The sequence below is a fragment of the Euprymna scolopes genome, chromosome 36, assembly GCF_053919585.1.
Source record: "Euprymna scolopes isolate OS-2025 chromosome 36, ASM5391958v1, whole genome shotgun sequence".
Taxonomy (NCBI): domain Eukaryota; kingdom Metazoa; phylum Mollusca; class Cephalopoda; order Sepiida; family Sepiolidae; genus Euprymna; species Euprymna scolopes.
In genome coordinates, this window is record NC_136517.1 from 77,120,308 (window position 1) to 77,142,355 (window position 22,048).

Here is a 22,048-nt window from a genome sequence, read left to right on the forward strand (position 1 = left end):
GGCCTTCTTCATGTAATTACCGCGACGGGCTAGGAATGCTGAGTTTCGTAACTCTGTCCCCAGTAATTACTGCCTTTCAAAGTTGCTGTTGTTGTCTCAACGCGTTTTGGCCAAATAACCCTCTGGTTTGCTTTGCGTAGGATTGAAACCGCTATCTTCAGACTATACTCACCGGAACCGTAGATGTTCAACGCCTCTATCCACTGCGCCACGGGATCCAAAAGGCGATCAACGTTCAATGTTCCCTGTGACCGTTAAACCGAAGAGTTTAAAAGAAATACTTTCAGGTAATGTGTTTTTTGCCATTGCTATTGGCGGTAGAGAAGGTTTCTTTTAATTATTAAAGGAAACAAGTTAAGTTTTGTCAGCATTCAAAGTTTTCATTTTTCTTCCTTATTTACGTCATTCATTTATGTATTTTATCTGTTGATTCTTATGCTTTTACGTCTACTACTACTTTAGTCTTACTATTATTACTTCCTTATTTTCACTAACAACAGAATAAACGGTTGTTTTTTAGTATCAGCACTCGTACTTCTTTTTCGTTCTATTTACGAGCAAAAGATAAATCGTCAAGAGTCCAAAACAACTGAGACATACCACAACTGTCCAAAAGACACGTAACAGACGCCCATCCATCCATAGCCATTGATCCCCTGAAGGGACATAAGCCATCTACAACTTTTGTAGATGTTTTTATAGCGAGGAGTTGTTTTTACAGGGTGAGGGCGCTGACCCCACGCCCAACCTTCCCAGATGGTACACATACAGAGCCTAGCCTTCCCAAATGGTCACCCATCTGGTACTGGCCAGGCTCAACGTTGCTTAACTTCGGTGATCTGGCGAGAGCCGGTGTATCAACGTGATTGTGCCGTACACGTAACAGACGCGGCGTTCAAAAAACATCTTATCCTCGAGCAAAAATCTCACTTTTATTTTCAGTGATTTTGGACGGCCTTTCTAAATCACGATCATCGCCTCGAAATCAAACGGTTCCAGGTTCGCTCCTACGTACAGCCACTGTTTCATTACAGCGGGCGCATGTTAATCGTGAATGATTATTTCTTGGTCTCACTGTATCGTTACTACATCGTTGTACTCTACTCTTACATTGCTACGCCTCCGCCTCCTCCTAGTACTACTACTACTACTACTACTACTACTGCTACTAATACTACTACTACTACTACTACTACCTCTATATGTTTTCCCCTTCTTTCTACGACTTATTCCTGTTTCACACCTCTAACTATCTATTATCTAAATCACCCTCTCTCTCACTCGATTACTAAAACATTCAATATGCAAACAATCAAGCAGGCAAAATTATCAGAGTGTTGACAGTACACTCCACAACTCGTGACCCGTTGGGTCAGTATTTGTTGTTACATTCCCTCACTATCTTTCTGCCCCATTTCTCTTGTTTATTTTGTTTTTCACTCACTCTCTCTCTCTCTCTCTCTCTCTCTCTCTCTCTCTCTCTCTCTCTCTCTCTTTTAATTATTTACATCATTCGTATCCCAAAATTACTTATTCCATCCATAGGACTTTATTTCATCTATTCGTTTTTGATGGTGCAACCTGTTTTCTACGACGCATATAGTGCGCATGTACCATAGTGTGCTGCGACGTCGTTTACACAGTCGCTGCAGTGAAATAGAGAGAGGAGTAGCCGGAGGTAGCAGGACTGGTGACGTCACGCAGGGATAGCAGCAGGGGCAGTAAGGGGAGAAAGTGGAGTGACGGCATAAACAGCAGACAGAAAGAGAGCAGACGACAATGAATTTCCGCCAGTGACAGCTCTGTGAAAATTTGTTATGCATAATGGAAAGCACCGACAGGAAATAAAAGTGTCCCTCAAAAAAAAGTGAGTTCAAAGTATTTTATTTGTTTGGCACTTCTATGGGGTCGACAGACGAGAGGAAGAACGAAATGAGAACAACTTCTATAACAGTACATACATAGTTATAAACATAGAAATAAATCCCTCGAAATCACAGTAAAGAAAAGAAAGGAAAGAGTTAACCGAACGAATTGAAACCAAAAGAAATTAATTTAATACGTTTTTTTTTCTTTTTTGTATTACACGCCCAACTCTCACATATCCATAGTTAAATGACGTGCTATGAGACTCACTGGATTCGAACTTGGCACGCCTCTAGCATCAGTATACGTCGTTATCCATTTAACAACAATTAATATCCAATTTAATAGTGGCAGTACCATTTCTAGTGTACAAAACCGTCTTCGAAATCTAGTGGGCGATGATCTTTTCGCCTCCCTACTTCTCTTTTCTCATAGAACAGTCGTTGCAAATCTACACTATCGTTATTTTCATAGCAAGTGTTCGATCTATTGTCTTTTCTACAAAATATTCACAAAAAACACTCGTCAACCTACAATTATTGCTAATAATTTCCCTTACTCTTTATTTGTGCCTAAAACTAAACAAAAATCCCACAAGCTAAGTTTCTTTAGGAGAATTGTCCATCTGTGGAACACAATACCACAGAACTGCTTCCAAGCTGATTATAATATGTCCGTTTTCAAGTCTAATGTAAATAAGTTCTTGTTGAGACGTCCTCTTAAATAATCAAACTCTACACAAGTTTTACCTTTACTGATCATCACGGTGCTGTCTCACCGTCTACCCGACACTCATCAATCCTTATCCTCGAGTTGCGTTTGGACCTTGATAAGCGGTGACCCCCCCTCCTCCTAGAATAAAACTAGCCAAAGGTGAAGACACTGTTTTAATATTGGAACTTAATAACAGGTTACGATATAAGCATATTTCAGAGGGGTTTTCGGTTATATGGGATTTTTTTACTTACATTCTCACCTAACAAGGCATATCGCCACTTGGACGTAAGGGGCTACTATTTGGGACCACGTCTAGGAAAAATTAACAAGATGTTGGTTAAGTTACATTTAAACTTCTGCAATTCAAGAACAGCCATGGAAGCAGGTAGCAGTCTAGCTGTTCGAGAGAAGAAACTATTAGAATAGAAAGCTTTCTGGCATTTCGGGACCAAAACAGTGAAAGGGTTCGATTTTATTGCTAAGTGGGTTTGCCGGGAATGCGTACGTCGAGGAGGCACAAGCGCAACGAGTTCCTATTTACAATGCCTCCCCACGAGGACAGAGTTAGACACCAGGGTCGTTTTTTAATGTGGAGAAAAATAAAAAAATAAAAATTGTCTCAGTCGTGAAGGATTTCTCTTCCACTGACAGAGAACAAGAAATTGATGTGCAGCATCTGAAGAACAGACACTACACTTTGATGTATTTATTTGCTCCCCCACTGAGCAAATTAGGCACAAGGCCGATTTTTAAAGTGAGGAGTGAAGGGGAAATGGGGACCAACTCCCCGGGGAGTAGGGGAGCTGGATAGTGACAATTGGTATGAATGGTTGCCCCTACATTGACCAAGGTCTTATATGTGGGGTTTCCCCCACATATAGTCTTTGCTTGCAGTATCTGCCGGAACAGATGGTATTTATTTGCTCCCCCACTGAGCAAATTAGGCACAAGGCCGTTTTTAATGTGAGGTAAAAACCAGCTCCCCTTAAAGTAGGCAAAAAGGGGGCACTCTGGTTACCAAAAATAATAATTGTCCCAGTATAGAGGGTTTCCCCTCCATTGACTGGTACAAATTATCTTAAGTGCAGTATCTGCCGGAACAGATGGTATTTATTTGCTCCCCCACTGAGCAAATTAGGCACAAGGCCGTTTTTAATGTGAGGAGTGAAGGGAGGGGGAAGGGAAAAAGGGGACCAGCTCCCGAGAGGTGGGAAATGGGAGCTGGTTAAAGGTCAGGCATGTGGGGTTGCCCCCACATCTGGTCTTTGCTAGTCATAGCTAGTCATAGCTTGCAGTATCTGCAACACTTTGATCTTGCCCGACTGCCAAGCGTTAAGCGCAACGAGTTCATCAGTGCACATTCCATTAAAATATTTGTAAAATAGGCACAGAGTTGCAACATTGCGGCGATGGGACAGGGGTTGGGGCTTAGTTGACAACGTGGGATCTATTAGATTGAAAACTCTTTTTGGACCCTATCCAAGAGGGAGAGGCAAGTGGTGGATGAATTAACCCAGATATGGCAGCAATACCCCATGCATGGACGAATCGTGGCTTTGTAGAGGAAAAGTATACTCTCAGGTGTGAGTAGTCTTCTAGCTCGATAGAGGGAACCCACCTTCTTTGTAGCATTTTACAAATGTCTATAGGTTTCGTGTCACTAGTAGAAGTGTTTATGATAATAACATACCCGTTTCTTCCGAGAGATTAACTCCTCATCAGAGAGCACGTGGCTATGCTCAGCTACAGTAGTGTATATCACGAGAGTCGTTGTCGCCTGCTTTGGAGAAATTCCAGTGACGGGATTCCGAGCCGCTATTTCCAGAACGTATCTGAAATGAGATTTGGGAGAAATTCAACAAAATAGAATCCTCCACTCTGTAATTAAGACAAATGTATACTTATTAGTATATTTATAAGAGGAAGAAATTTGACACACAGACGGGAAGAAAGAAGAGACCTCCACGTGCATCGTAGACTGAATCCTTTTCCGTATTTACCCCCCCCCACACACACACACACGCACACATCTATAATATAAAGCTGAACGCCTCTGTGTGTGTGTGTCTGGTCACGAATAGGCTCCTATATGGTTGACTATTATAGAGAACTGATCATATATAATGATAGAAAATGTATCGAGACACAGGAATGGGTATGTTTGATCTGACATAATGATGATTCATTAAAATTGTGGGGTTTGCGTACGCGCCTGGTCCACAAAGTATGGAAATAACGAATTTAAAAATAAAAAAGAACGTTTACAAGTGTTTTTGATATAGATGTACAAAAGAATACTTTGATAAGTATGTTTTAACTTAACTAGGGATGGTATAGTAAAATTGTGGGGTCTGCGTTTGTGCCTGGCCTCCATAGAATGGAAATAGGCACAAACTTTAATAAAGACTTTTCATATCTATCTGCGTAAGTATACTTTGATAATTATGTTTCAGTTTGAAGAAATATGGTATAATAAAATTCTGGGGTGTTCGTTCGCGCCTGACCTCCATAGAATGAAAATATGTCACAAAGTTTAACAAGTTTTTTAATATAGATCCACAGAATATTGTGATAAGTGTTTCAGTGTGAACAAGTATGGTATAATAAATTATGGGGTTTATCTATTTTATTTTTATTTTCTTGATATTTTGCTTTGGTTTTGATACACCCGAATTCGAAGCTATCTCTTTACAATCCTTTCTTTTCATAACCTATCATACTTTCATAAATCAGAGTCCATTTTCTTTAGGCTGTTTTTGAACCCAGTCAACGACGGGTACTTTTGTATATATATATATATATATATATATATATATATATATATATATATATATATATATATATATATATATATAATCGAGATAAGACACTGATTAGAAATCAGATGAAAAGTCATGATAGATATTACTTGAAGTAATACTTTCAAGGCGATCCTAACTAAAAAGGAGAAGCTCAATATTTAAGCATAGAGCAATATATAAGTTTAGTGGTTATATTTTAATTCTGAAAAAAAAACATCCAGACACATATATTCGAATTAAGAATTTATTGTTTGACAAAAGGAATATATAGAAGGGGTTATGTTGATTTTCTTAAAAATAAAAAGAATAGCAATAAATTAAGGCGAAAAAAATCCATATGGTTCAACCCACCATACAGCTCCAACGTAAAAACTAATATACCAAAGGAATTCTTTAAAATAATTGAACAATCCTTTTAACAACCCCATAGATACAGCACTATATTAAATAAAAACTCAATAAAAATCTCTTACTCCACTATGCCTAACCTATCACAAACGATAATAGCATCAAACAACTCTAAAATAAGAAAAGCCCGGGCCCCTCCCCCGCAGATTCCACCCACACAAAATTGTAATTGCCGAAACAAATAATCTTGCGCCTTAAGAAACGATTGCATGCACAAGGACGTTATATACTCATGTACAGTCACCGAACTCCCAACCACAACAGTAAATATAACTGATACAACACCCAACAATCACACTCAAAATATATTAACTATAGAACCAACAAACTAGAGAACTCCATTGACTCCCACTATACTAACCCCATAAATGAGACACATGGTAACACCCAAGTTACTCATGAACCCCATCCGGAAAACGACTCGAACCTAATTATCCCTTCCCCCTCTGCACCCATAGTAGAAACCCCAACAGCTTAAGCACCATTAATGCAAATATAAAATCCCACACGTTTATCGGCGCAACGGCAAATCTAATTAAACTGAGAATTTCCAACCATGTAAGCTCCTTTAATTATGAAAATCCAAATAGCATTAAGGGCACCTCCCTAACAACTTTGATTAAAGAACCTCCAACGTAGGAATATCCCGTACTCGCTAAAATGGGATATATTGAAACAATCCAATTCATACACCCCTAAATCCAAATTCTGCAACCTTTGCACCTTAGAAGCAGTTGAAATAATAACATACTCTAAAGCCACAATAAACACGAAAAATGAGCTTATTTCGTTATGCAAGCACAGAAAAAATTACAGTATAGCCAGCTCAAAACCACTTAAGTCACCATACATGAACTAGCTTTGACAATTTGCCCCTATATGTATGCACATGGATTTACACATGTGTGAGTGTATATGTATGCATGCACGAGTGGGTGGATATTGTATGCTTTGTATCTGTGTTAATATATACGTATGTATATATGTGCACTTATACAGGTGCGTGTTTGAGTATGTATATGTTTGTACGTGTCTGTATGTATGGCTGTACATATGTATGTGTATGTAGATGTATATATGTGTGTATATGTATATATGTGTGTGTATGTATATATGTATATATGTATGAATTTGCTTCCATTAATTTGATTTCCTTATGTATGTGGGTGTATATATATGTGTGAGCATGTGGGTGTGCGTTTTGTGTTGTGTGTGTATATATATATGATTATGTGCAAGAGTATGTATATGGGTGTATGCACGTGTGTGTGTACATGTATACACGTTTTTATATGTATGTATATGTATATATATATATATATACATGCATGTATACACGTTTTTATATGTATGTATATATATATATATATATATATACATATATATATATATATATGTTTTTATGCGCGCATGGACATTTAATGGAGTTACACATCTTAGCCGTAATTTAGTACGCTCTAGCTGTTTCCATTTCCCCGGACCATCTGTATGCGCAGGCAAAGGGAGATAACTCCCCCTCTCTAAAATAGAATTATTAGACAACCCCGATCATTTGTTGATGTATGTATATGTTTAACTATGAGGTGCACGCTCGTTGTATATGTAGGTGTAGATATATCAGTGTGCGCGCCTTATCTCTGTATGAACATAACACTCATGTAGATATGTTTATTTGCTGAATGTATACGATGGTATGCATGTGCAGGTGTGACTTGCATGTTTGCTCACGATTATTGGGATGTTCGGTTGTGTACATAGATGCAGCTGTACACGCGCGCCTGGATGTATATTTAGTTCGCTGTGTATGCGTGTTTTTATATGTCTGCATGCATGTATGTTTTATGATGTGTATATATGTACCTGTGTACACATGTGCATGAATATAAGGATGCGTGTGTATTTAAGTGTGTATGTGTGTAGGCATGGTATGGATCAGTGTGTGTGCGTATGTGTATGCTATATATATGTATATATATATATATATGTACATGTATGTGTATATGTATATATGCGTATGTATGTGTGTCTGTGGGTGTATATGTGCTTATATCTGGGCTTATGTTTAGGTTTGACAGATGGATATACAGTTTATTATTATATAAATAGTTAAATTCAACCACGTTTGGACAACCTCACGCCCAGGCCCGAAGTTGCATCATGTCCCCCCATTATAAAAATAGCTAATTAACCAGAGTATATAAAACATTCACTCAAACATCGATTCCAACCCAACGAACAGCAAAGCCAACTCATCCATAGATCGCCTCCAAACAGAAATATATACATTTTAAATAAATTTAATTAAAGCAGGTCATACTACGAAACAAGCGTAATGAACAAACTGCATCTCAGTTAATCAAGTTACTTTTAAATATATCCTCCAAATTAAAAGCACCCAACCTTAAACTCACTTAAATAAGTAATACTCCAAACATTCCAACTTTAGACCATGACTCGTCCTCTTTTCCACCTTACCCACTCACCCATCCGCTCAGCTAAAAGAGCACGCCCACCCAATTTCATACACAATCCCATTTAAAATCACAAGAATATCCATTTCCCATGTGAACTTAAAATTAAGAGGTCAACACTGGACACTTAAATACAACTCACCTCCCCGAAGAAATTCCATTAAGCACCTGCCTGCTCGCCCAATATTTACCCCCCCTTCTATCTTTGCTCTCTCTACTTCACCCCACCCTCCTCTTTTCCTCATCTAAAAGGCTTCCCTCACCCACTATCAACAAGAAAGCTGACCAACACTTCACCGGGATTCTCACCAGAAGCAAGTCGTTAAACGCATCGTTCTGAATATCATCTCCCGGATTATTCTGCTACCCATACCATTGATTTCGAGGTCCATTGCGTACATAATTCAATGCTCAAATTCTATTACCCGCAGGGGTATATACAATGAAATGGTATCTCCATTCCACATCTGATACACTGTGTCAACACCTAAAAAGATTTTGGATTACATCTATCAAATGCTGCACTTCCATTTCTTGTTCTCTTTCGGTGGAGGATCAGTCCTTCACGACTGAGACAATTTTTTTTATTTTTGTACCTTTTCTCCACGTTAAAAAACAACCCTGGTGTCTAACTCTGTCCCGTGGGGAGGCATAGTAAATAGGTACATCTACCAAAACACACTCAACGCACCAACGAATACGGCTGCCCCGTATACCCTTTGGTAAATCAATAAGGACCAACCACGCTTTTCTGTTATATGGGACTACTGCCTTCTCCCCTGGACGAATATTCTGCCAACCTGGATTTATAAGCCCGGAGGACATTGTACTCCTTCCGATAATGGACTACCCAGGTTATATCAAATTCCCTTTTCCTATAATTATTTCCATATAATTATCATTCACGGCTTAAAAAACTATTTTCAATATTTGTGCTGAAAAGCAAAATAAGTGTCTATTCACAGCTGAACATTTTGCTAACCGCAATTTCCCCCACTCTTTATCTGTGCCTAAATCAAAACGTGGATTCTATGAACAAAGCTTCTTTCTTAGAACTGCACGCCTGTGGAACTCTGTTCCATCTGCCTGCTTCCCACCTGACTACAACTTGGATATCTTCAAGTCCAACGTTAACAAATTCCTAATGAACCGCCCCCTTAAGTAAACACTTCATCAAATCTCCACAGTAACGTAATGTACTTGCAATAACCCTTATCCCTGAGTGGCTTCCGGGCCTTGATAAGTGGTGACCACCGTGTAAAAAAGTAAATAAATAAATAAATTTCATTTCCTCTGATGATATGGGCCTTTATTGAAAATCCATGGATTAAGGAAATCAACATAACCCCCTCTATATATCCCTTTTATCAAACAATAAATTCTTAATTCGAATATATGTATATATGTTGTTTTTTCAGAATTTAAATATAACCACTAAACTGTATATATATATATATATATATATATGTGTGTGTGTGTGTGTGTGTGTGTGTGTGTGTATTTTGGTGGAGTATCCAGTTAAGTACTGTTACGTGAGCTAACATCATTGGTATAAAGCGTGATATTCGTCATATTCGTCTAGTGTGTAGCTGTGTCGAGAGCATTTTATTTAGGCTTTGAAGTTGACGTTATTTTGAATGTGTGACAGGGGTTTACTTGTAGGGTGACGTATTCCAACCACCAATATCCATGAAAAATAACTCCCTATCTGAGAATCCTTCCTTTAAACTCCTCGACTCAGCATTCACAGACAACATGAACTGGAACAAAGGCATTGAGGACATTGCGCAGGCTGCTGCAAAGAAAGCGGGTTCCCTCACACCTGAGAGCATCCGGTACATCTACAAAGCCACCATTTTCCCATGCACGGAGCACTGTTGTCACATCTGGGCTATTGCACCAACCACTAATCTCTCCCTCTTGGATCGCGTCGAAAAGGGGTCTTCAATCTTATAGGTTCCACTTTGTCAACTAAGATCTAACCTCTGTGCCACTACAGCAATGTTGCATGTCTGTGCCTGTTTTACAAGTATTTTAATGGAATGTGCTCTGATGAACTCGCTGTACTTGTGCCCTCTCAACGTACATTTCCCCGATAAACCAGAATAGCAACCAAATCATTAGGGTGTCTAGTGGGTGATTTTCCAATAGATTAATCTGTGAATTAACAAACCGTCCGTGTTCGCTGACGGACCAGGGTACTGTAGTTTAATTCTCGGGCAAGTTATTCGAAAAACTAAAAAGATAATACTTGTTATCCTCTTAGTAAACACCCAGCGTTATAAGATGATGAACAATAGTAACTGATGTCATTAGGACAAATGAGTAGAGTAACCAATAGATAAGGTAGCCTTCTGATCGCCCTTAACTACTATCGACCACTTTGTTTTTACCTTTCTGCGCGTGCGTATATGTAAGCGAAGATGAATTACCTTGAATTTGGATTCAGGTGCGTCCCTTGCGTGACGGAGATTTTACCAGTGTCTGGATCGATCATGAACGCCGAGTCCCGGTTTCCCGCCTGGATGCTATAGCTGACGTTCGCACAGGAGCACGGATAGCGGCTTTTGCACGTCTTAAAGAAATCCTCGTCGGTAGCTTGCACCTTGTAAACGTCGCTACCAACTGGTGTTATCGCGTCGATTTTGACTTCATATTCGGATTGAGCGAAATTTGGCGTATGGATGTTCACTGAAAATTTGGAAACAAAGAAATAAAACACGATTAACGTGAACTGATTTATAATATGTACTAGATCGCACTATAGATGACTACATATATATGTGTGTATGTATGCGTGTGAGTGTGTTTGTGGGTGTGTGGGTGTGTGCGTATAAGGAAGCTGTAGCAATGTGGAATACAGAGATGTTGAAATGACTTGAGGTATGAACAAAACAGGCAAGCAAACGAAGGTCTTATTAAAATTATAAACCCTAGTATTAACATATCTATTTTTTTTTAAAGTCATTTGTATATATAAATCAGTATATATTGACTTACTGTTTTATATAACCGGGGTTATAAATGTCTTTGACAATTTCGAGATTAATGTCTCTTTCTCAAAATAAAACAGAAGAAGGTCGTAAATAGAAATACACAAATATTCTATATTACTACAACCTTCTTATACACTTACACATTTGTTTACTAGCAAAGCTTCAAGCAAACCTATGTCCCCTTATATATATATATATTACGTGCATAAAAATAATCTGCGGTGACGCATTCGATCCTTGTCTAGCCGTACTGATGAGGAGTCAACCCCGAAACATGTCTATGGATGACATAATATGACGTAATAATAAAACAATATATATATTTGCTCTGCAATAGTATTGAGCACCTCCTTCAGGTTTTTACTAATTACACGTTTTAACATATATATATATATATATATATATATATATATATATATATATATATACACAGTGATCACCACTTATCAAGGCCCGGAAGCCACTCAGTGATAAGGGTTATTGCAAGTACATTACGTTAGTGTGGAGATTTGATGAAGTGTTTAATTAAGGGGGCGGTTCATTAGGAATTTGTTAACATTGGACTTGAGGACATCCAAGTTGTAGTCCGGAGGGAAGCAGGCAGACTGGAGCAATTTGAAAGCAGCCATGTTCTAGTCAGCTGGGAAGCAGATCCACGGTATTGTTCTATAGACAGACAGTTTTTGGGAATTTGCTGTGGATGACATAATATGACGTAATAATAAAACATAATTTAAAAAAAAAATGATAAATAAATAATACGTCCTTAAAAATGTGGGTCGATAAAAAATGTAAACAAAGGGCAGATAACTCCTTTCTTTAAAAAAAAAAAAAAAGCGCCCAGGGAGCGAAAAGAAAGAAAAAAATACTACAGAATCACTAATAAAATATAAATAAATAAATAAATAAAGGAAGGACAATTCGCTTCCTTTCTCGGATGTTCTTGTGGAACGCTCAAGGGGGGCTTTCTCACTACAATTTATAGAAAGCCGACATTTACTGGCCTATATGTGAACTGGTTGTCTTTTGTACCTAAATCACGTAAGGTCGGCTTAATTAATACTTTGGTACATAAAGCCCTCATGATTTGTTCGCCTAACAGATTAGATGTTGAACTCGATAAGATCAGGGAAATATTCATCAATAATGGTTATCCTGTTGACCTTATTGATGACTGTATTTTCAAAAGGGTTGCGAATTTTAAATCCCCTAAAAAGTTTGGACCCTTGAAATGCCCGGTTTATTTGAAATTACCGTGGATTGGGGAGGGGAGTAATAGAATTTCCAAACAGATTCGAAGAAGTATTTACGACTGCTTCAATTCGGTGTCCTTGCGTTTGGTACATACTACGAGACCTGCTTTTCCGTCTTTTCGCAAGGATAGTTTGCCTTACATCCAAAATAGTAATATTGTATATCAGTTTAGATGCCAGTGCGATGCTGGTTATGTTGGGCACCTTTTGACTCGTATAAACCAGCATGTTCCATCGAAGATCAGACAAGGGAGGATGGGGTCTGGTAGTCTCCCTCCTTCTGCAGCCTTGGACTCTGCTATTGGCCAGCATTTGGTTGACAACCCGTGCTGTGCCGATAGATATAAAATAGATTGGTTCGAGGTGCTACATAGAGCGGACTCCCAAAACCATTTAAAGATTTTGGAGGCCGTCTCTATCGCGGTGCGTCAACCTTCTTTGTGCCGGCAAAAAGAAACATCAAACGCATTGTTTCTCTTTGAGGAACTTTGAATTTTTTCTCCCGCTTTTTTTTTCTCCCTCGTTGTGCCAATATTTTAATCGTTTTTAAACGTAAATAAATTTAATTAGTGTCCCCGTACGTTTGGCACATTTAATAAGTTCCCCATTAGAACTCTTTATTTTCGACACAATATTATTTAGGTTGCTATCGATTTTCTCCTGACGAGATGATAGCCGAAAGAGCTCTCGAGAAACTTCCGCCTATTACTTTTTTTTAAATATATATATATATATATATATATATATATATATATATATATATATATATATATATATATTTGGGAGGTTCGCACGGTACCCAAGATGACCGACCTTTGATACCGTGGGGATGGAATTTCTTTCCCCCAAACAAACGCACCAGGTCTATATGTAACTTTTTGCTAGTAACATCGGATGGAAATTACATCTGACGAGATGATGAGAAAGAATTTTTTTATGAAAACATAAAATCATAAAATTGTCATTTCATTAACGAAACGGCTGTAATGAAGAGATCCAAGATGGAATAAAATAGAGTTATATAAACTGTAATCGGAGTAGAAAGTGGGGAGAGTAGAAAATACGTCACGCGCACAATTGTAACGAAGCCACTAACACGTTTACAAATGACCAAGCCGTGGCGCGAGAGTGACCTCACAGCAACAAATGAATATATAGACATCGGGATCGAAAGAAGAAAATAGGGGAGAAAGAACGTGTCGGTGCGAAAGGCACTCTGAACAAGATGCGAAATCCGTCAATGCTTCGGCCCTTTGCATTTCGTCGAACGAATTACACGCATAACAGCTGGTTATAGCTGCAGTCTAAAAAAAAACTGGTAATTGACCCAAAAAGAGGATTAGCAGGAATGCAACCATATTCTGTCGGCTTTGAAAATACGGATTAGCGACTTGGTGTTAAAACGACCGGCAATAAATACCTTTTCTTTAAAAAAAAAAAAAAAATAACTCATGTCGAATTTTTTTTTCTTCGTTTCTTTGCTAAACTTTTATACACAACATCGAGTCCGTATTAAAATGTAACAACGAACACGTTAAACAATTGCCAACTATAACGTATATCCAGATTATTATAGGATGTGACGATCTCGAACTGGATTCTCTTCTGATATGAGAACTCACGAATGGCGCTCCTGGAAACTAGTATACTCGATTCGAATGATGGCCATTACGATGACAGTAGTAGTAGTAGTAGTAGTAGTAGTAGTAGTAGTAGTAGTAGTAGTAGTAGTAGTAACACCACTAATAGTAGGAGCGCTAGGAACGATACCAAAAAAACTTTGAAAAAAAGAATGGGAGAGATTAAAAGCAGAGGGATAGCAGAGAAGATACAACGAATTTCAATAATGAAAACAGCAGAAATATTAAGGAAAACCTTCGAATGTGGAGACCAACACCACATATAAACTACACATAAATGACACAGAAACGGCTACAGATACAAACACAAAGGAACATCACATGGAATCATGAAAACTGAAACTGTAATTGAAAAAAAAACCGCGCCCACCTCTTTTTTGGGGGAGTGTCACCATAAACAAGCAACACACTAAATAATGAAGGACAAGGGGGGATTTACCGAGGAGAGAAAGCACTAGCCAGACCTCTACTGGTTATGTGCAAAGAAGACTGGGACCTTGGGGAGGCTTACTGCCACCCAAATTCCAGTGGAGACCAATGGCCGCTGCCTACGAGAAATCAATGGTAAACGGCTGTTGCGATAAGGCGAAATATCTCGGAAAGGTTATCGAAAGAGGTGAAAAATACTGCAAATTTGAGGAGACTTGTTGTCACTCAGATTCCAGGGAACACCACAAGTTGTTGTCAAAGAACAACTTTTGATTATGGCTTGTGTGAATACTACTACTACTACTACTACTACTACTACTACTAATAATAATAATAATAATAATAATAATAATAATGTTAAAAGAAGTTTGTTTTTATATACTCTTCTGTCGTAGTTCTGTTTCCTTTTAATAATTGCAGTTGAAAAAGTTATCTAAAATGACCACGCATAATCATTGCAGAAATTAGACCATCGCTTTTATTTTCGGTGGTCTTGTAATTCTCGTTTCCCTTATTTTGTCATTTATTCTTCGAGCGATGTTTCTAACAAAGGGGGAATAATTGCTTTTTTTTTCATGGAACATTTATCGTCGACTAGTTATTGGCCCCACAGTGTTTTTTTTTTTTAGCTTTTTACATCAAGTGGCTTCATACTTTGCCCGGAGCGATTTCTACAATAAAAAAAAAATGCTGTGATAACTGAAAGGATTTCTACAATAAAAAAAAATGCTGTGATAACTGAAAGGAAGACTGCGATAATTGCTAAGACCGAAATGTTCACTTAACATTTTTATTCGATGTGTCTACTACTTGTATTGTTAATCCTATAATAAACCAATCAGTTTAGAAAATATTAGTCCCTAGCTATTTCGTTCCAAAACAAACTTAGAACTAAAACTTCTGTACACGTTAAATAGTCTTATTCGTCATTTAGCTGGTCGCTTGAAGATTAAAAAAAAACTAGATGATTAAAGAAGTGGTTAGGATGGTTGTTTTTATTTTACGGCATATCAACTTTTTTATTTCGGTTATTTAATACCGAGTTCCGTAATTTGTATTTTTGCGTCATGTGGGTTACATACTTTGACATATGCAGTAAATCAAATCAGCCTTATAATCATTAGTTAAAGTGGGATTTTTTTAGGGTCAAGTTGGGTTGAATTAAAATTATATTATCTTATATGAGTTTTTTCAGAAATGCTAATATTGTGTAAGAATTTACTTTTCCAATTAATTCTTTTATGTTGTTGCCATTGTAATAATTTTGACGAACATGTGTGGCATGACTGCCTCCGGGAACGGTAGAGCTCCCCATAAGGGGGAGATTAAGACTCCCGAAACACTGAAGAAGGCCGGGCAACTATGCTTGTATTAACTGTTAAGCATTATTGCGTGCCCGTGCAGCAGTGGATAACCTTGCTAAAAGGAAGAGTTAAGTTATGAACTTATTGTGTTTTTGTCAAACAGACATGTTTTTTTTTTATTGTTGGGGGAAAAGTGACAATTCGATAGAGTTTTGAAATCATCACGAATTTGATTTCGGTTCTGTGGCCAGACGAGGGGTCAATGATTAACTACCCTGGCCGTGGGAACTGCAGGTTGCGAGCATTCGGAGAATCACCAGCAAACACGCATTGGATCGGGACTTCCCCGGAGTTGACGTATTGATTGGTGATTGGTGTAGGGAATAACCTACCTTACCTTTCACTTGACTACATAAGCGAATGCCCGCGCCAAAAATCAGTTAATTGAAGCTGGATCTTGAGAGAATTTAATACTAATCAAAGAGTCGCCATCGCACCCCTTCCCCGTCCGTCGCCACCTCAAAATCGGAGAGCAAGATTCAATTGTGTGTTTTGTAAGAATTCAACATTGGACATTTCTATATGTTTATATTTTATTTTGTAAATTTAAGTTGAATTAACTCGTAGAATAGAGACATCTGTGTTTGTCTTTCTTTTGTATGCATGAAATCTATTCACTTCCAGCGTGATACAGCATATCAACCCGAAGGTAAAATTGACGCCGACACTTACTAACCAGATCCCGCTGCTGCGCCGAGAGAACTCGCGAAGAATACCTTGTTAAAGACGATCAAGGTGCGTGTGTGAGGGTTCGCATCCGTTACCAGCGACCCTGAAAGGTCACAGTTGCTGACCTGTGACAAAGTATCCGTTCACACATGTGTGAGATCGCTACAGTCTAAAAGAAAGTGCTTTGCCGTAAAGGGTTCTTGACATGCTACAGAAATGATTAAATAACTAATAAACATACTAATGAGTGTAAATGCATTTTTTTTGTAACCGTACCCTATTTTTATACCAAAAATATTGCAACAGAAATAATCTGTCAAAATGTCATAAAGTTTAATTTAGTAATTTCCTATATTAATTCCGACTAAACTGACTCTCCCATACAAGTTATATTTAAAGGCGGTAGGAGAATATTCCATTCAGTCTTAAACATCTTTCTCTGAGTAATTCTATTTAATCGAATCATATTCTCCGAAAATAAAAAATGGTCATTGTTTCATTTACTCATTCTGTGATATAATCTTTACATATAATACTGACATATAGTAAAACCACGATATCACACATGGTGTCACGGATATATGGGTGGACAAAGAAAGTAAAATTTAATCATGCGTAAATGAAAGTGACGAAAATTAATCACGTACAAAGAATTTTAATTCATCAAAACGTTGCAGCCGCTTTCGGTGTCGGAGATAAATTCTGCAATCATACGGGTTAACAAAGGATGAGGACTTCATACAGATCAGACAACCCTGGGGCACGATTTTTGTGAGCTCTATACAGAAGTCAGAACAAATAAACAAACGGACAGACAAACAAATTCTTCAGTTTACGTCATGCGATAGTCAAATTGTCAAAAGAAAAATCCAAAAAACAGGGAACAAAACGCATACTTACAAAATGTATCGCAAGAGATGCCGCTCCAACACGCTTCACATTTACAAAACCCCTCGATAGTACAACCGCCGTTTTCGCACGGGACGCTGGAGAAATAAAAAGAAAATTAAACTCTTTTTTTATTATTATATTGAAGCGGTAAGCTTAAAAAATTCCTGCCTAATATTACCGACCGGTTTTATCTGTAATCGTAGAGGTGACAGGTCAAATACATCTATCGTATTAATTCATCATCTTAAACTCTGTTCATAGAAGTTCCGTTTGGAGTTTGCAAAACAGAGAAAGAAAAGATAGATTTTGTTTTTGTTATAGTCGGGCAAGTTCTGGTTATAAATGGTTTACAGGGATGGGCTATGGACTAGAGCTCAGACAAGCATCACTTTTTTGCTACCAAATTGCTAGGGAGCCATTCTTGCAATAGAAAAATGATTAAAATATGAATGGTAAAAGAAATAACTTGATCGTAGAGATAAGAAAATTATCCAATTGCAAATATAATACGTAGTTGTCTCAAGCAAAATCTGGCGGCATAATTTTTGCTAACAAATTGTTCGAATTGAATGGAGAGCCATTCTTGTAATAGTAAAATGATTCAAAAAAGAATGTCGAAAGAAATAACTTGATTGTAGAGATAAGAAAATTATCAAATTGCGAATATTAAATGTTGTCCCAAGCAAAATCTGGCATTATCAATCCAGTCAGAGAAACTTTGAATCGTAAAGAACTTCAGGTAAAAAAATGGTAATATTAATCCATACATAATCAGCAGAGCATAGTTCACTTATTGTGTAAAGACGAAAAATTATGATGGAAGAATTGAAAGAGATTCGGTATATTTTATTAATCGATTCTGATATCTGATTCGTTCGTTCTCATCGCCTTAGTTATATGTATAATTGTTCCAAGCTTCGTTATGTTATCCTAATATTATGTAAAAAAAAAAATATTCCAACACAAACTGCTTTTTACATGGCTTGTTGCATCTAGTTACTTCTTTGTCTAAAAATTTGATTTGATAAATTTGATTAAATATGTGTAGTGGGTAGCATTGTTCTAACTTCGGAAAGGTTAGGCCACGTGACACTAGCTAACAGGTGTTCCATCTAATGACTTAGCCCCCTCTTTTTTTGATCCGTGTGCTCTTGTAATCAGTTTGCATTCTTAAGAATCAAACAGAATAAGAAACAGCTTATCCTGCCTTGGGGCACTTCAAAATAGACTTCGTAGCTTAGTGGGGTGCCCTTTTATCTTCCCTGCAACCTTCTTCCCACAGAAAAGACGTTTCGAGCTGTCTCTGGTTTATCGTTATTTTCATGGAAAATGCTCAGCTTCAATATATGGTCCACCCCTCGCCAAACTTTCACGAAATACAATCGTCTGGCCGAAACTACTATTTCCCACACTCCTTGTCTGTGTCTAGACCTAAATGTAGATTCCACGAACAAAGCATCTTTCTTAGAACTTCACGCCTGAGGAACTCTCTTCCGATTGCCTGCTTTCCAGCTGACTACAATCTGATTGTGTTCAAGTCCAATGTAAACAAGTTCTTGATGAACCGTCCCCCTAAATAATCCAGTTTACAAAATTCCCACTACTTATGTTTACTACGCTATAATCACACTGCCTAATGTATACCCATTAATTATTATCCTCGAGTGATCTCCGAGCCTTGATAAGTGGTTCTTCCTGTGTAAAAAAAAATTCATACCCTTGTGTACTGTTTAAGTAACGCAAAATATTTTACAAATTCCGGTTTTCCATTGTAGGTGGGGAACACATTCTTGCTACATTTCCGACATAAGAAACAGCAGGTGGTGATAATTATTTTCTACTATAATAATTAAATATTATAAAAAAATAAAAAATTAAATAAAATATATATATATATATATATATATATATATATATATATATAGTTAGTTAGTAAGTTAGTTAGTTAGTTAGTTAGTTTTCTAGTGTTGATTTATTTATTTTTTATTAGCGATTTAAGCCTTTACGAGAGGAGATAGACCAGCTGAAGAGAGCTTGATATAGGGGGGGGGCTAAATTGGTTTCCAATTACAAGTTAAAAATCGACGGTACCGATGACTTATCTTTACATTTTGAATATATATATATATATATATTAAATATATATTGAATATATAAATATATATTGAATATATATTAAATATATATATATATTGAATATATATTGAATATATACATTGAATATATATTAAATATATATATATATATATTGAATATATATATTGAATATACATATATATTGAATATATATATTGAATATACATATATATTGAATATATATATTGAAAATATAATATAAATATTGAATATATATATATATTGAATATATATATATATTGAATATATATGTTGAATATATATATATAGATATATTGAGTATATATATTGAATATATATATATATATTCAATATATATTGAATATATATACATATTGAATATATATATATATATATATATATATATATATATATATATATTGAATATATATATATAATGAATATATATATATTGAATATATTGGTGTCTTTTACATATACTAAAAACCCTTCCCAATACTTTGTTGATGAGGAAACTTTGTTTCTTAAAAAATCTATATGTAATAATTATTGCCCGTAACTTGATGTCTACTACAATAAAAAACTTATTTTCCGAAACGATCTTACAAATTATTGATTTTGTTGTTGTTCCTTCTTATGAAACGGATTTTTAATTTAACTCTAATTTGATTTTTAAAGTACCAATCACATTACTAAATATTAAATTAGCTCTAGGATATTTACCTATCGAGCTTATTATATATCTAAATTACAACGGCCACTCTTTCTTTCCCTGTATTTTAATTAAACTAGTAATTTTACTATTACATTAAAATACACTCTGCTCTTTCGACTATTGTTCTAATCTCCTTTAAATTATATTGAATATATATATATATATATATATATATATTGAATATATATATATTAAATATATATATTGAATATATGTATATATTAAATATATATATATATATATTGATTATATATATACTGAATATATAAATATATATTGAATATATATATAAATATTGAATATATAAATATAAATATTGAATAAATATATATTATAAAGAATAAATAAATATATATATATGAAGAATATATACATATATATTGACTATATATATATTGAATATATATATATTGAATGAATGTATAAATATAAAGTATATATATATATATATTGAATATATGTATTGAATATATATTGAATATATATATTGAATATATATGTATATTGAATATATATATATATTGAATATATATATTGAATATATATATATATATATATATATATTGAATATATACATTGTATATATATAAATATATTGAATATATATATATATTGAATATATATATATATATTGAATATATATATAATGTAATATATATATATATATTAAATATATATATATCGAATATATATATATATTGAATATATATTGAATATATATATTGAATATAAAAGTATATATTGAATATATATAGAATATATATATATAGAGAGAGAATATATATCTATTCATTATATATATATTGAATATATACATATATAGAATATATATACATATTGAATACATATATATATATTGAATATGTATATACATATAGAATATATATATATTGAATATATATTGAATATATATATATATATATATATATATATATATATATATATATATATTGAATAAAAATATATTGAATATATATATTGAATATATATGTATATATTGTATGTATATATACAGGGTGGGCCAAAATAAGGGTCCTATTTTTAAAAATTCATAAATTCATGTAAGTTTAAAGAAGTGTTTTTCGGCCAAAATTTGTTTTGTTTATTTCAAAAAAATCTCGGAAGGATCAGTCTACACACACATAAAGTTTGGTGAGTTTAACTTTTATTCTGTGGAAGTTATTCAAATTTAAAGATAGGACCCTTATTTTGGCTCACCCTGTATATTGAATGTATATATATATATATATATATATATATATATTGAATGCATATATATATATTGAATATATACATATATATTGAATATATATATTGAATATATATATTGAATATATATATATGTGTATTGAATATATATATATATGGAATATATATATATATTGAATATATATATATTGATATATATATGTTGATATATATATATATTGAATATATATATTGAATATATATATTTAATATTTCTATTGTATATATATATTGAATATACAGTGATGATCATATTTATTGGCACGGTAAAATAAAAGTTAAATTTTGTCTAATAAATTCTAAAAAAGGGATTAAATTAAAGAAAATAACAAAGTATATTATGTATTTTTAACTGGCCTTTCCGATGCAGCAATCGGATTTTAGAAAAAATAAATAACAAAGGAACAACAAACATAATTGCAAAAAACCCTTGTTCAAAATTATTGGCACGATTTATTTAATAATCAATTGTATAGCCTTTGG

General features: G+C 35.1%; 1 protein-coding gene across 1 annotated transcript in view; it reads right to left on the reverse strand.

The window, feature by feature from the left end:
- Positions 1-22,048, reverse strand: part of LOC145260618 (uncharacterized) — a 204,443-nt gene that overhangs the window by 118,081 nt on the left and 64,314 nt on the right. Inside the window, exons 3-5 of the mRNA XM_080118930.1 lie at positions 17,515-17,600; positions 10,696-10,954; positions 4,274-4,415 (exon numbers count right to left, since the gene is read on the reverse strand). Coding sequence (XP_079975056.1) covers positions 4,274-4,415; positions 10,696-10,954; positions 17,515-17,600 — 487 coding nt within the window. The remainder of the gene's footprint in view (positions 1-4,273; positions 4,416-10,695; positions 10,955-17,514; positions 17,601-22,048) is intronic.